The sequence below is a fragment of the Harpegnathos saltator genome, unplaced genomic scaffold, assembly GCF_003227715.2.
Source record: "Harpegnathos saltator strain DR-91 unplaced genomic scaffold, Hsal_v8.6 scaffold289, whole genome shotgun sequence".
In the NCBI taxonomy this organism is placed as follows: domain Eukaryota; kingdom Metazoa; phylum Arthropoda; class Insecta; order Hymenoptera; family Formicidae; genus Harpegnathos; species Harpegnathos saltator.
Genome location: NW_020230082.1, coordinates 215,954 through 232,644, shown reverse-complemented (window position 1 = coordinate 232,644; position 16,691 = coordinate 215,954). Strand labels below are relative to the sequence as shown.

Sequence of the window (16,691 nt, the reverse complement as noted above, 5' to 3'; positions counted from 1 at the left end):
CATGCACTGTCATCTGCATGAGGTGTACGGTACCACACTGCATATGAAAACAGCCAATGACAGGTCGTTGTATTTCTGAATTACACACAGTAGTTGCCGATAGTATAATCGGAGAATGCACCTTGATGGCAATGAAATCTAATCTATTCTTTTTCGAAGATCTTTTTAAACTGGAAAATATGATGGTGGTATTGTTCATCATGTCGAAATGAAATAAGGACTACCTAACGATAATCGCACATAACAAAGAGATTTGAGTCTCGGCTAAATGACCCGCTACAACTAGACCCATGATGTTTTGTTCGTTCAAAACCAATCGTATGGTCTGTTCTTTGTAGCTGCACTGCTGAACTGGTGCAATAAGTTAGAATGAGAAAACCTATATTTGTCTCACTTTAATTTATTGCACCAGTTCAATAGTGCAGCTACAAAGAACAGACCAATTGTCATCTTCGACGAAGAATCGAGATCGTGTAACTCGATGGCGTATTAGACACACTTTTCTCCTGAGCTAACACTATTCGACGACGGAACGAACGATCATTTAATTTCACAAAAGACATTCTCTTTCTCGCTTGAATGTTCCTCCTTGAATATTATCGTTCCTTGAAGTAAATTCTAAATGAAACATGCTACTTCGTCGACTTGGCAACAAAAAAGTGCAGCACCGAGTGCAACATGTTAACTAGCGCCTCACTCGCCCATCTTCTCTCCTCGCGGAGTCTATGGCCGCTTGAATTTTCGTGGTTCCCAGAAGAAATGTGTCGCACAAGGATTTCGGCCGTTTCATCAGCTCGTCTTCATTGTTAACATGTGACTGTCCGTTGGCCTCTCGCATGTTGGACGCGATCGCACGGGATCGTGAGGTAACACGCGGTTTCCGCGTATCTCATTTTCACACAACCCGCGCCGAGCGGCCGGCTCCAATTGAATTCGCGCGATCGGTTCTCTCTCTCTCCATGTAACCCACCGCTATGTAACCACGTGCTTGAAATCCTGTCCGGCCGTTGTGAACCGGGCTCCGCGTATCGTATATCGACGTGACTCGGCGTGCTCTCGACTTCCACAGCTCGCAGATCGGATAGTCCTTCCTCCACATCCTCGCGTGGCTCGTCGCTCGTTTTTGAGAGGTCGTGGCGTGACAAAGCGCCGAAAATTGCTGCTCCTGCATCGAGATATAAAGGCATGCCGAGATGACGGAATTCGTGGACGGTTGGTTCTTGGGCCATACTCTCGGCGAAGGATCATACGGCGAGTACGTTTTTTGCATGTTCCTTTGTTACGCGATGATGATCTCTCGTTATTTCAAAGCGTTTTCGGCTGATTTACTGCTGCTACCGAGATTTCCCATTGTTCTCGGCGCACACACACACACACACACACACACACACACGCACACACACACACACACACACGCACATACGCGCGCACACACACACACACACATGCACACGCACACACACTTCCGATGTGCTTGATCCTCGTCGGCATAAAATTTTATTACAGATTAATTAAATCTGTTACACACAAATTAATTTTTATCGTTTATAAATTTTGTTTTTTTCTCCAGAATAATATATTGGATCTCTTCGAAGGATGTGTGAATTATAATAAATAAAAGATTAATTGTCGATTAACTAGATAATTAATCGAGTTTAAATATTTGTAGGGTGAAGCTGGTGATCAACAGATCAACTGGTGAAGCAGTCGCCATGAAAATGATCGACATTGAGAAACATCCAGATGCAAGGTATTCAGTACGCAAGGAAACTGCTATTCATCGTATGTTGTCAAATCCTAATATTATACAATATTTTGGAAAGCGTAGCGAAGCTAACATGGAATACATATTTTTGGAGTATGCTTTAGGTGGAGAACTGTTCGACAGGATCGGTAAGAGAATAAGAAAAGGAAAAAAGAAAGAAAATAATAGCCCTTATCAAAGACTGCATGTACTGTAAAATTGTTCACATTGTCATCCAGTTAGATCCAGAAGTTATACAGAGGTTTGCAAAGAGATGTGTGATAATAAAGTCACCTCTTACAGAACCCGATGTTGGAATGCCAAGGTACCAAGCGCAAAAATATTTCAGGCAATTGATTTCTGGAGTAGAGTATCTACACGGTCGAGGGGTCGCGCACAGAGATCTCAAGCCGGAGAACTTGCTTCTAGATGGTAATGACAATTTAAAGATAAGCGACTTTGGATTAGCTACGATATACCGTCTGCAGGGTAAAGAACGTCACCTGGAAAAGAAATGTGGAACATTACCTTATGTTGCACCAGAAATATTAGAAAGAACATATTTGGCGGAACCAGCAGACATATGGTCTTGTGGAATTATCCTAGTAGCTTTATTGTCTGGAGGTAAATTTCACTCGAAATATATAAAACTAAATCAAAACCTTAAATATTACGGCTACACCACTACGGATAGACCATTTATGCAACGCAAATGATAACTTGACGCAATATGTAATGTCTCGCTTGCATTCCTCAGTTTCTAACTGGTCCCTATCTGAAATCTAGAACTGCCTTGGGACAAAGCCTCGGCAGAGTGTCCCGAATACGTTGCGTGGAAAAACGGGAAGTACATGTCGTTGACACCATGGAAGAAACTGGATAATACGTCATTATCATTGATCAAAAATATTCTCGCGGACTCGCCGTCGGCGCGATACAAGATCGCGGACATCAAGCAACACAGGTGGTTTGTCACAAGTTTCAACAGAGGTAAAGGATAGAGCATTTTGCAGCGGTGTCTTTAGTATAATCCCACCGACCATCTTGCGTATTTAGCGGTGACGTATAGTCTGTTGTCGTTTGCGCTGAAACATCCCCACGAAAGACCTTTAGCGCGTTAGCCAATGGAGGCGCCAAACAGCATAGTGTTTACTTAGTCAGGTACTGAGTGACTCTGAGTATCAATGTAATTACTCAAAGCAACTTGGTACCTAATTTAGTGGATACTGCACACAACAGCCCGTTCATGTCGCTTCTCTTCCTGTGTAAGTGCTTTCGCGTCGACTTTAGCAACGGAGAATAGCACCGAATACCAACGCCGCACTTCCGCCTAATCGGTGTTGAGGCTCTTGCCTCTTCTTTGGTAATACAGCTCTATGAGTTTAATCGAGCGTCATAAAGCTAGATTACCAAAGCAGAGTGCATTGGCGTACACTTCCAGATATGTGTGCGTGTAATATATGTGGATAGTCTTACGTAGACCAGTAGCGAATAATTAACTGTAGACTAACTTTAACGGTTATCATTTTCACGAAAGCTGACCGATGATATCTCGTTGCGTTTTCTACGTTTGAGGAATGCCTATGCAAATAATTTGCGATTTGCAGGGGACGAGCCAGATGGACGAAATCCAGCATACACGGAAGATGAAAATCTGAGAAATGTTTGTCTATCGCAACCCGAATTGCCGGGTATGGAAAGTAACAGTGTTATTCAGTTTAACTTAAACGGGCGACCGGCGTTTTCGTTTTCTCAGCCAGCACACGTGGAGGATCTTTTGTTGTGTACGCAGTTACAAGCTATGCAGCAAACGCAACCAAGCCAGGTAGCGTGTTCTTGATCGGATATATATGTTTAATATATGTTAATATATGTTAATATGTGTTTTGCCAAGTTGTCTCTTTTCGCACATATTAACTCGCTATACTTTACTCGTCTTGCAGCAAAATACCCTTCAGAAACTAGTCCGCCGAATGACCAGGTTTTTCGTTAAAACGGAGTGCGGGGATGTCATAAAGAGGTTAATGAGAATCTGCGCGAAGGAGAATTATTCTTGTCGCGTTAACGAGTGCGGAACGGTAAGCAGGGATGCGTTGTGATATTGTCCACCGCGACAAACTTGCAATAGCTTTTGCATGTGAAAAACTTGCATCAGTTTCTATGTATCAGCGATAACTAATAATGATATTACAACCAACAATTAATAATGTTTGTAGGTTACTATATCGACGATAGATCGACGGAAAATGACACTTGTTTTTAAAGTGAACTTTATAGACATGGACGGAAACATACTGGTCGATTTCCGTTTGTCGAAAGGTTGCGGCTTAGAATTCAAGAAGGCGTTCATCAAGATCAGATCCGCCTTAGAGGATGTTATTCTGAGGAATTCCATTGCGTATTCGAAATTACAATAGCTATGAGAGGCTCTTAATATGCTGACCGCCCGTGAGATTCATCGGTGATCAACGTTATGATTTTGCTGCATCTCGTTGGTTTACGCGTCGAGCACAATTGATCGAACTTGACTAGTTGAATACAGGATCGGTAGGAAATGAATAAAAATCAGCTGACGAATCACATATATCTGACGGCTGATGTATTCACCATGGCTTTTACAGTCTTCAGTTGAGTTCTTCGAATAATTCGTGTGAAAATCGACGTGGCAGTCGACGTATCAGAATCATGTGAAAATGTTTGTATTCCTTTTTATATTTTTCCTGCAAATAAAACATTTTGTACATTCCTAAAGATTTCACGCTGGTTGCGTGAACCTGTTCGGTTGGTTGCGTCGTACCTGTTTGGAGATTCGCCGCGAATGAGACAATCGAGCGTGAAAACGTTACGTTGAAGATGCATGTAAATCGATTGGAACCGGTTCGCCGCTTTCTACTCCAAGCAGGTTCGAAGAGCTTCCGTCATTTGCGCACGAGATGTCGTAAGTGTTGAGTGTATCAAAGGCACATTTCACATATTCGAAGTGCTACTTCATTTTTTTCCTGTCCGCCGTGAAACGCACGATATTCTCCTAATCATCCTCTTACCAGTTATATTCGCGCAAATGCATAAACGACTGGCACGCACGAGGCGGACAGGATAGACTCGGGGTCTGTTCTTTATAGCTGCACTGCTGAACTAGTGCAATAAGTTAAAGTGAGACAAACGTAGGTTTTCTCACTTCAACTTGTTGCACCAGTTCAGCAGTGCCGACAAAACGAACAGGTCTATTGTCGCACATATCTCGAATACAGTTCTTATATATATTTCACGGAACCCATGGCCTTATGAGCCAGAGCACAGACTTCTGCATAACGCATAATACACAACGCGTAAGAGAATCAACAACAAATCAGAGTTCTTCATTTCTGTCCTGAGGAGGGAAATGAAGAAAACTAATTAGTTTATTCTCTTATGCATTATGTATTATGCAAAAGCCTGTGCTCTTGCCCATACTCTTTTAAAGCATTCACATACACACATATATACGGGGATGTGTATGTGTACATACATCTGAGCTTCACAGAGTGTGCATGAGTGAGTGAAAGAGAGAGAAAGGGTGGGGGAGAGAAAACGAGCGGAGCAAATCCACATCGTTCAGTCGTGTTCTTGTCAGTGATCGTGAGCGTTCATCTGACACAGTAAAGTGCGCATATTGTGCATAGATATCGGTGGATTCGTCTTTGGCGGTATTATTGGTGGGTACTAGGTGGCGTTAACGCGAAGCGTTCTCACTTCTTCACAAAACGACGAGTTGAGTCGCGTAATTTTGACGACAACATGGGGACGATGAACCCGGACCTGCGACGAGAGCGTGAAAGATGCAGTTTCGATCCTATGGAGCTTACGCACTTTTGGGATGGCAACGTGGAGAGGACGTTGGAGCGGCGCGAGCGAGGTTCGTATTGTTTTCATATTGACGATTAGATGTACTCTTTGTAGAAATAGCAGGAGCAGCAGTCGTTGGTGCGTATGTATGTATGTGTATATATGTATTATTATATATATATATGTGTGTATGTGTGTATGATTTGCTTGATTCTCACGCTGCTAGTGTTATATATGACATGGAAAATATTTGGAAAAAGCAGAAGATACACATCTTTTTATATATATATATATATACATATAAAGATGTGTATCTTCTGCTTTTATATATATATATATATACGTATGTATATTTTTTTTATTATGTGTATAATAATCTACTTATGCTATACTGCTAATAATCTACTAATATATAATGATCTACTTTTGCTGTGTCGCGTAAAATTATTAAACGCATTGACCGCCGCGTCGATTTTTGTCAATTGTTTGAAAATTTAATTGATGAACGATTGTATTTATCAAAGATACAATAAGTATAATTCGTGAAGTACGTATCTTGCCTTGTTTCTAACGTAATGAAAGTGGTAATTTCATATGTAATTATATATCATATATATATATGTGTGTGTGTGTGTGTGTGTGTGTGTGTGTGTGTGTGTATGTATATATACATATATAGTATGGCATTAGCAATATATATTCAACTTGTTTCATCGAGGAGGAAAGAAATTCACATAAAATCCCAGCCACGCTGCGGAGCGTGATTTCCGGTGGGTTACAGGCGGTTGCTACATTCTCACACGAGCAGCGAGATCAGCCGTTTCTGCGAAATTTGATTAACGTAATATCAGTTAGATATCAGCCGCAAAAAAAGAGATATCTCATTCCATAGTACACAATGTGTTATACATGAGAAAGAGAAGAGAGAAAATTGTTAAAACGTCAAGGAAGTTCTTATCGAATTAAATCGACGGGACATGGCTATGGCGACAGCAATATATTGGAAAATTAGTGTGTGAGGAATAGATCGGCTAATTTTAATATTGCACATAAATATTAATATACGCCACAAATTTACAGGCTATAGGCAGATTGTATTTTAGATATCTATGTAAATATTTCGTGCCACACGTATATCCAATGAGGAGAATATGCGAATTGTGTATGCATACGCATCTTATACATTGTATGCATTGTTTGCAAGTGCAGATATGTCGATATGCATAAGATGTATGTTAATGTACATTCGCAAATGTGCGCAAAAATTCCAGAAAGTGACTTTCAATTCGCGATTGCGATTTTTTCATCATTCTTGCATATTGTACATCTTCTCTAATCTGCAGTATACGAATATTTAATTCTTTGGCACGCTAATTTTCGAATAAATTTTCACTCAAACTTCAAATACACAATCAATAGAAAAGAGAATAGAATAGATAAGTAACTGCGTTACTTTTATCTCGATCAATCTCCGAAAGCAACAGTTTTTCTTTTTGTGATTTCGTTACTTTTCTCTTGTCATGTTTCTATAATTTCTTTTCTTATAATTCAACAAGGAAAATATATCTCTTGTTGAGCGATTAATATGGAATATATTCGACAGAAGAAGTTGTTTTCTGAGCAATAAAGTTCAGACGATGGATGATCTTATTTATCTCGGCTACTGACTACGTCACTGAAATTCATTGTGACAAACATCGTTTTGCAACCTTCTTTTCACTAAACGCACACGCGAAAATCGCGATCAGCAATTTTTATTACATATTTATAAATAAGTCTGCTTGTGACGTGTACATTATTGATGTAATAGTCACACAGAATATATACTGGATGAATATATACTGAAAGACACGTATCAGCATTCGCCATTCGCAGCGCGCGCGTGAATCATTTATACTGGTAAGAAAATGGTCGTTTAAAGTAGCAAGAAGTGCATCGGTTTGCTGAGGGAACTGCTTCGGGTCCGAAGTTCAAAGACTGACCGCGTCGCAGTAAATAGACAATTATACCCTTTTTGCTGCCTTCTCGAGTACCCTTCGCGACAGGAGCTGCAAAGGCGAAAGCGCTGTGTTATTGCGTATTTTCTTTCAATCTTCTGTGGCCGGTCGGATGCGGCAAAGGAACGTGCGTTCTCCCCTGTTCCTTTAATGTGTGTGTGTGCGTGTGTGCGTGTGCGCGTACGCTGAGAATAATATCCCATGTTAGAGCCGCTTAACAAGCGATATATCCTCTGTGTTAAGTTACAAAGAGAAAAATGAAGCGAAACATGATGATAAAAGAGAACAAAGCAGATATTTTGTCAAACTATATAAGAAAATATATATTTCTTTCGGAAATTAAGAGATAATATATAAAGAAATAACAAAGTTTATTAAATTGTGTGTAAAAACATGAATTTTTTAATATCTTTCATGCAAAATTTAATGAAATATTGACTTTGTCACACATTTCTTTCTGTATTTTATATAAAAATTTATATAAAGTTTCTGAAATAGATCATAAACCGAGATTAATCATGGTATGTAATATAATTTGCATTTCTGTCGAACAAAGAAAATTTGATATTTATTGTCCTCATTATTCGATTATCTTTTTATGTTAACAGTTATATTGTTGTGTAATTGTGCATCTCGAGTATTCGCTCTGTTCGATAGATCAAAGAGACTTACATAAAGCTCTCTCGTCGGTTTCTATGTCTCTCTTCTTTTTAAGTCACAGTTCAAAGTTTAATATATATTAAGTTTAATATATAAACAGCAACACATTTTGACGACTAAGACTAAGCAACGATTATTGTAATCACCTACGCGAGAGTTTATTATATTTAATTACAAACTGATCGTTTCAAATATATTTAAAGTATGAAACTAGCGATAGCAATATACATACATATATATATCCACAGCCACATACATATACAAACATACATTTGTATACTACGTTATGTAAACGATATATGTGAAATGAAAAACAACATGACAAAAAAGAAATTTTATCTGCAAAAATGTCGTTTCACCAAATGACCCGTCATTATTATGTTTTTTCGTCGATGACTCGTCGAGATATTTGTGGGTCATTGGTAATTGTAAATACGCGCCGTAATAGTTTCAGGAGAATCTTATCTTGCATAACTATCAGATAAATATTTTATACCGACAGCAAATCCTATTTAAAATAAACATTTTTATTTTGTCATAACAAGAAGGCAGAAAACTTGGAGATATCAGTGTTTCGATTAGAGATGTGCGAATCAAGAATTTTTATGTCGAATCGAATCGAATCATTAAAAAATTTAACATGACTAAACATGCAAATAATGATGGAAAATTTTAATATGAAAGGGAATATTAATATTGTAATATCACCTTAAAGTAAAATATATATTTAAATATTTAAAGTAATAATAATTAATATAAATATAAATATAAAGTAATTTATAATTAAGTTATTAATTATAAGTTAAGTTAATTACAAGTTAAGGGTTCAAACACACAAGCCCAGATGGCCCGTTTTATAGCTGATGCACGCAAACGATAATGTATTTGATTTCTATTCGAATTATTTGGATTCGAATCATAGGGATTCGGATTCGAATCGAATCGAATTACGTTAGATTCGATTCGATTTGAATTCGAATAGTTCGCTCATCTGTAGTTTCGATATGTTATGATATTTTATCAATGATTCTAAAGACACCAATTGCGAGATTTCACCTCATGAAATATACAGGGTCTGCCAAAATTTCCGGAATGGCTAATTATTTAAAAAAATAACGATAGTTTAAAACAATGTTTGAAACAAAAGTTGTCGGGCTTAAAAAACGCTATCAGATATTGATAATTGTTTGATCTTGGAATAACCTTGAGAAACGTTATCAAGATTAACATAAAAATCTTAAATGGAAACTCTAATTTTTTATTACACCGTCTTTTTCCACCAATTCATTTGAACAACTTTTGTCTGAAACATTTTATTTGCGTAATATTTTTTGAAATATTTAAGGATAACTTGATAACTTTTTCAATATTTAACATATGATATCTCGCTAATTGATTGTTGGGATAAAAAAATAGTACTAGACTTTTCTATTCTATTTGATCTCAATAATATATTGGTACAATAATGTTCTATTTTTTGTTAATTTATCAATCTTTCGAAATTTCAAAATCATCAAATTAACAAAAGTCAGGGCGCTATTGTAACAATATATGAGACCAAATAGAATAGAAAAGTCTAGTACCATTTTTTTATCCCGACAAACCGTTAGCGAGATATCGTAAGTTAAATATTAAAAAAGTTACCAACTTATCCTTAAATATCTCAAAAAATATTAGGCAAATAAAAAAATGTTTCAGACAAAAGTTGTTCAAATGAATTGGTGGAAAAAGACGGTGTAATAAAAAATTGGAGTTTCTATTTAAGATTTTTATATCGACCTTGACAACGTTTCTCAAGGTCGTTCCAAGGTTAAACAATTATCAATATCTGATAGCGTTTTTAAGCCCGACAACTTTTATTTCAAACATTGTTTTAAACAATCATTATTTTTTGAAATAATTAGCCGTTCCGGAACTTTTGGCAGACTGTATATTTATTAAACGTGAGCAGGTAACGTGCCCGCCTCGGACGTTCATGCAGTTTTATAATTACACGAGAAAGAGCTTAGCTTACAGAATGAGAATCAGAGAGTACCGATTGTACATCTTTCTCCTCAATGTGAATCCGTGAAAAGTGAAAAGTTTTACTGACGAGTATTGAATTCGTTAATCCGAGTGATTTTTCACTAAAACAGAGTAAATATCCTCCACTCTGAATTCTTCACCAGCCATATCCGACGTTTCTTCATACCGCAAATATCTCAGATATTAAATTCTCATGTCACTCAACAAAAACATCGATAAAATATTTCCACTTTCTTGAGCATATATTGTCTATGCTCGCTTTGACATCGCTTCTGTTATAATCGTTAGATATAACATATCAATATTTTTCTCGAGATAATATAATTCGCTGTATAGAAGACGTTTCGTTACGTCAAAGAGTGCACGATTTGTTACAAATGTGGTTGGCACTTTACACAACTATTCGTCAAACTGTTATTTTCTCCTTTCTTATTTATCGAGTACACAATTATTATCCCTTCGGTACATCTCGCAATTTTCACGTGCATTACGTGCGGGAGTACACATCGTCAGTGACAACAAGGCAAAGTCGAACAGGTGGTGTATCGCCGCTCAATTGATACGGATCATTAACGCATTGCTCGTCACCTGCCTGACTGACAGCTTTGACTCATCAAAGAAGCCATCTCGCGGGACCATCGCTCGTGTCAATTAAGATAGACACACGATTAAACTGCAACGTAATTGAGCGACAATAAGCTGACAGAAAGACGACAAAGTGCTTATTTACGAATCGGCTGCAAATGTGTTCGCATATATTTGTGATAATGTGACGATAACGGCCATGACATTACTAACTATAATAACTTCAAAACAAATAACAATAAAGGAGAAAACACAAAAAAGACAAAGTCATCTATCGTTAGCGCAAATAACCGCGTCAACTGGTTCAATGTCCAATGTGCGAGATTAGGCTTATCGAGTATCGTATTTTTCGTATGTAGCACTTGATTTTACGAACGTTTTTTTATCGCTTTGTATTATTGCCTGCATTGATGACTGAGCAATTATTTGGAAACATTTCTCGTTAATGTAATCACGAAGTCGTTTTTCAACGTTGGAAATAACGGCAGCAATCGTATCAATTATTCGAGTCAGTCGTGATGCCGAAAATCTGCTCATCGAATTTCAAAACATCAACGTCCAACGATGCTATTTGATGGTTTCATTACTCGATTTAAGAGAAACTCGAATTTTTTTATCAACAATTTTGCACCTTGCGAAATGGCACGTCAATATCGTCGCGTACCGTTTTACAATTGAATTTATCTATAGCGAAAATGGCCGATATATATGTATACTTGTATGTGTGTGTGTGTCACAAACTTATGAATTAATTGTTTGCAGAGAATTTCTTCCTTAGCGACCCGATACTGCGCGACAAGATACCAGCAAAGTACAAAAGCCACAAGGAGATCTATGAGGATGCAGTAATGAAAGGGTGCAGAGTGATCGAGAAGGTTCAGGAACTGCAGGAGTCTGGAAAAGGCGGCATAGAGGTTTTTTCGTAAGATATCGACAACATTATTCGGCGCTTAATTCTTCTCATTGATTAAATCTGTACCTGCCGCTTTGAGTTTGATGTCCGACCATTTGCTATAGATATTCGATCGGCCTCTTACAAAGTCACAATCATTTCGAAAACGTCGGAACGACACTTCGTATAAAATAAAATATTTATGTCGTTTAGTTCTGAAAGCACGACAGAAGATGTCGACAACATTTTCAGTCATTCTTTCAATAGAACCGAAGAGAAGATATTCTTTCGTAGGCGATTAATCGGCGGAATCGCGTTCGCTTCGTAGACAAATTTTAGGAGGCATGTTAGGCTCGGCAATATTGAAAGACGGAAATCCACTGACGTTACACTACGTGATGTTCATACCTGCTATTATGGGACAAGGCACCGCCGAACAGCAAGGCTACTGGATATCTCGGGCTTGGAGTTGTAATATCATCGGTACTTACGCTCAGGTATGCTGGCCATTCACTTGGAATAAAACGTCCATCGATAAGTGGTTCTGCTGTAGGTCGAATCATATATTGGATACGTCTAAACTATATCTATGTGTATATAAACTATATTTATATGTACATATGTTCTCAGACGGAACTAGGCCACGGCACGTTTATCAGAGGCTTAGAGACTACAGCGACTTATGATTCTGAGACTAAAGAGTTCGTATTAAACAGCCCCACTTTAACGTCGTACAAATGGTGGCCCGGTGGTTGTGAGTATTCTCTCTCGATTGATTTGACACTAACGCTCGATTTAGCATCGGAAAGAGAGGAGAGAGGAGAAATCCGTAGGACCAAATTTTAATCTCACATTCCACCAAAAGAATTTTCACTCTATTGTCAAAACTTCGCTCGAGAATAACTATCCGCTAATTTTTTCCATCTAAGTAAATAAAATTTAAATAAATGCAATTTAACAATTTCAAATAAATATCAAAAAAATTATATTTTAACTAAATAATTAAATTCAACTTTAGTTTAGAAATTTCAAGCTGAAGACGACTATAATTTTCAAGAATTTCTTTCTTAAAAGTTTATGCTTCATGACTCCTTGTTTCCTCTTAGAGATTTCTTGAACAACAGCAGAGATTTATATAAATAAATAATAATGCAAGTAAGAACATTAGTTGCTGATTATTAATGCTGATGCTTCAGCCATTTTTATATTACATTTGAAATTTTATTTTGTATTTAAATAGGATGAAACTTGTCCTATTTTAAATATCATGTCATTTGGTATACCAAAGATCAATCCAGATTTTCAACTTGCTCTCGGCTTACGGAGGAAATGTGTACTTTCAGTGGGTCACACGGCGAATTATGCGATAGTTGTGGCGCAGTTGTTCACAAGAGGAGAATGTAGGGGCATCCATCCCTTTATCGTGCAGCTCAGGGACGAAGATACCCATGAGCCCTTACCAGGTATACGAATTTGCATTTGCTGTCGGTGCACGAGCGTTATTTATATTCCCGACGATGCGAATAATGATAAAAAGAGATTCGCTTTTACTTTCAGGTATTAAGATTGGTGAAATTGGCACCAAGCTAGGAATGAACGCTACCAACAACGGCTTTCTTGGCTTCGACCACGTCAGAATTCCGCGGGAAAACATGCTGATGAAAAACTCTCAGGTAACGGAGAAAGCGACATGCGGAATTCGCAGTTGAATCGAGCTCAGGAGATGAAGGGTGGGGAATTTTATGGGCAATCATACAAGTTTTTCCTACATTTATCTCCTTTTCTTTTAATTATTTTCTCTCTCTCTCTCTCTCTCTCTCTCTCTCTCTCTTTCTTAGGTGCTTGAGGATGGAACGTACGTAAAAGCGTCCAGCGATAAACTTACATACGGCACGATGATGTTTGTTCGAGTAGTGTTGGTGCGTGACATCGCCAGCTATTTATCGAAGGCCGTAACGATAGCTGTGAGATATAGCGCAGTAAGGCGACAGAGCCAAATAAAACCTGAGTACGTACGACAGGTATTTTAACATAAAATTAAGGGAAAAAAGTGGATAACCTTGAATTCTCATTTGCTTTCGGTGGCAGCAAATTACATACTATCTTTTATATAACTTTTTCTTGGCATATATTTATTAGTATTCGGAATTCTAATTACGGTAATTATTTTCCACTCAAACACTCGTTTTATTTGTATATAATTGCACGATACAACGTTTGGAGATTTCAGCGGAATAAATTTTCATTTCGTCTATTGCACGCGTTGGGAATAATAATAACCGACCCGAATCCGAATCAGTTTATCTGACTCTATGAATGTTTCATTGTAAAATTGTCGACAAAAACGTAAAAATTTACGATACGCTTGCGTGGCGAATGTCTTCATTAATTGATTAATTTCAGCGAGCCGGAGCAGCAGATTATGGATTACGTTACACAACAATACAAACTGTTCCCCAATCTCGCCGCGTGCTACGCGTTTCGGATTTCAGCCGACTGGATCTGGGATATGTACAATAACGTAACAGCCGAATTGGATCAAGGAGAGCTAGAAAGACTTCCTGAGGTGTGTGAAAATTCCCAGGCTTGGGAAATGACATGTTACGCTGATTATGGTGATTAATGACGTCAGAGGCGAAAAGATACACGCTCTTGAAATTCTTGGAGAATACGTGGAAATAAAATAACGCGTTCTGACACGAAATGACGAGCATTAAGATTTTCGTCACGAAATAATTACATTATCAAACCTCTCTTTTCAGCTCCACGCGCTAACGTGCTGCTTGAAGGCAGTCGCGTCGTCGGACGCGGCCACTGGCATTGAGCAATTGCGACTGGCATGCGGCGGCCATGGTTACATGGACGCGAGCAACTTGCCGGCAACTTATGGATTCGTGACTGCCACTTGCACTTACGAAGGTGAAAACACGGTCTTGCTGTTGCAAACCGCCCGGTATCTAGTGAAAGTTTGGCGGCAGGCCGCCAGCGGTCAACGATTGCCGCCGACCGTAGAATACCTGGGTATCCTTTTGCGCAGAACAAAGCAGCAACCCTGGAAGAACACGTTGACATGCATCGTGACCGCTCATCAGGCGGTCGCCGCCGGGTAAGTATTCAATAATTGATTGGATATGTTATCTCACGGTTTACAAAGTGGTTTACAAGAAAAATCTACCAACAGGAAGATCCGCTTGGCAACGGAGAACTTGGATCGCAGAATACGCAGCGGTGTGTCGCCAGAGGATGCGTGGAATCAAACCAGCATCGAACTAGCGCACTGTGCGGAATCTCACTGCCGAGCTTTCATAATGACGCGATTCGTTGAGATCGCCAGGAATTTAACGTCCTTGTCCAAAGAGTGCCATCAGGTTTTCATGCAGTTGTGCGAACTGTATTCGATATATTGGGTCTTACAGCGACTCGGAGACTTTCTACGAGTAAGTGGCGCTATATTTATAATTTTGACGATTTGCTTTATACTGAAAGTTTAAGGCGATTGATCATTTCATTCATTAATCATTGAGCATATTGGCTAATATGAATGATAATAGTCTGTATGTAATAATAATTCATGACATATCTTTCTCTCTGTGGTTGCAGTTTTCCTGCCTGAATACCAAAGATATACCGGCATTACAGACGCGCTTCGAAGAGATGCTCGCCGCGATCCGTCCAAACGTCGTCGGCATTGTCGATGGTTTCGATATTCGCGACGAGATTCTCGCATCTGCGCTCGGCGCGTACGACGGCAATGTATATGAGCGTCTATTCGATGAGGCGATGAAGAGCCCATTGAATCAGGAAAGCGTGAACCAATCCTTCCATAAATACCTCAAGCCTTTCCTTAAGAGTAATCTATAAATATCGCGTTTATATCGTTAAATAATGGTTGCACAATCGAATACACACACACATAAACACACGCTAGAAATAAATAGACTTTATATAATTATAAGCTCATGTATGATTTTTATCTTTATACATGATCACATATGTAAACATATATGTGCAGCAAGTGAGCAAACAAAAACTCTAACTGTATTGATTTAATAGTATTTTTATCTGTGTGAACGTATATAATTACTTATGAAAATATGTACGAAAATAGGTATATGTGTGTGTGTGTGTGTGTGTGTGTGTATGTATATGTGTGTGTGTAGAAACAGGATTAATTTGTTATATATAATTAATTTTCCTTGTACGTATACTTATACGGTGGATAGCTACAATGGAAAGTTCGAGACATTCCTTGTTTATTCGAAAATCTATATTATTAAAAACGCGGGGAAGAATCATTTGTATACGACTTGCAGTATTTTGCGCGATTTTGTAAACATTCATGATAACTTTAACTGACACCGTAAACCCGAAGTAAGATGACAAAGTGCGTACAAATTTATCAGTTAATTTTACAGCGTAACTCCAGTCATCCTCGCACAACACACCATTATAATGATCTTAGTATTACGCATCGTCTATAAAACTGTCTATGAAACATTTTCCATGAAATTGCTACACGTCGCAATGTGTGATTCCCTCGCATTCCTCGGCGAGGCGTTTTGTATTGTCATTTAAACGCAGGATACACATGTGAAAATTTTCTACGATGAAGAGAAAACAAAAACACGCAAAACGTTTCGCGCATCCCTATGCACAATATAGCAAAGAAAAAAATAGGACTAATATATTTTTGATAACGTAATGTTTTATAAAGTATATTATATGTCAAGGGAGACGTTAGAGTTTATTGTGATGTTAGAATTAATTCAGTATCTTTAACAGAGTTGGCTGTCTCCGAATTTTGTATCTACAGTTTTATGATTTACCGGTGCTGGAGTATGTGTACACATGCTACGGTGAGATGTAATCTGAGGGCGCTATCATGTTGCACATGTAAAATTTGATACAAATAAAGCCAGATAATAATCTTCCCTCGTTATCTCTGTGTTATTTATGTAACTCC

General features: G+C 38.2%; 2 protein-coding genes across 11 annotated transcripts; both read left to right on the top strand.

The window, feature by feature from the left end:
- Positions 1 to 728: 728 nt before the first annotated feature.
- Positions 729 to 4,495, top strand: grp (serine/threonine-protein kinase grp). 10 transcript variants are annotated; one of them, XM_025299695.1, is made up of 9 exons: positions 729 to 866; positions 1,070 to 1,255; positions 1,670 to 1,782; positions 1,870 to 1,893; positions 2,048 to 2,368; positions 2,531 to 2,734; positions 3,352 to 3,569; positions 3,688 to 3,822; positions 3,961 to 4,495. In XM_025299695.1, the coding sequence occupies exons 2-9, from the start codon at positions 1,194 to 1,196 to the stop codon at positions 4,159 to 4,161; spliced, it is 1,278 nt and encodes a 425-aa protein (XP_025155480.1). In that variant the 5' UTR covers positions 729 to 866; positions 1,070 to 1,193; the 3' UTR covers positions 4,162 to 4,495. The 10 variants fall into 10 exon arrangements, with proteins under 10 accessions (XP_025155480.1, XP_011151835.1, XP_011151834.1 ...); XM_011153533.3 differs by having other exon boundaries at positions 1,670 to 1,893; XM_025299697.1 differs by having other exon boundaries at positions 733 to 1,255; positions 1,860 to 1,893.
- An 823-nt stretch (positions 4,496 to 5,318) lies between these two features.
- On the top strand, positions 5,319 to 16,667 carry LOC105190672 (probable peroxisomal acyl-coenzyme A oxidase 1). Its single transcript, XM_011153538.3, has 11 exons — positions 5,319 to 5,639; positions 11,599 to 11,758; positions 12,057 to 12,225; positions 12,359 to 12,482; positions 13,072 to 13,191; positions 13,286 to 13,401; positions 13,567 to 13,736; positions 14,132 to 14,294; positions 14,491 to 14,834; positions 14,910 to 15,165; positions 15,329 to 16,667. Exons 1-11 carry the CDS (start codon positions 5,522 to 5,524, stop codon positions 15,587 to 15,589), a joined length of 2,001 nt encoding a protein of 666 aa, XP_011151840.1. The 5' UTR covers positions 5,319 to 5,521; the 3' UTR covers positions 15,590 to 16,667.
- Positions 16,668 to 16,691: the final 24 nt, after the last annotated feature.

Coding starts and splice junctions, on each gene's coding strand:
- grp (XM_011153533.3), top strand. CDS start 1,194: ATGACGGAATTCGTGGACGGTTGGTTCTTGGGCCATACTCTCGGCGAA. Junction 1,256..1,669: donor GGCGAAGGATCATACGGCGA/GTACGTTTTTTG, acceptor AAATATTTGTAG/GGTGAAGCTGGTGATCAACA. Junction 3,823..3,960: donor GCGTTAACGAGTGCGGAACG/GTAAGCAGGGAT, acceptor TAATGTTTGTAG/GTTACTATATCGACGATAGA.
- LOC105190672 (XM_011153538.3), top strand. CDS start 5,522: ATGGGGACGATGAACCCGGACCTGCGACGAGAGCGTGAAAGATGCAGT. Junction 12,226..12,358: donor TCATCGGTACTTACGCTCAG/GTATGCTGGCCA, acceptor ATATGTTCTCAG/ACGGAACTAGGCCACGGCAC. Junction 13,192..13,285: donor TACCCATGAGCCCTTACCAG/GTATACGAATTT, acceptor TTTTACTTTCAG/GTATTAAGATTGGTGAAATT.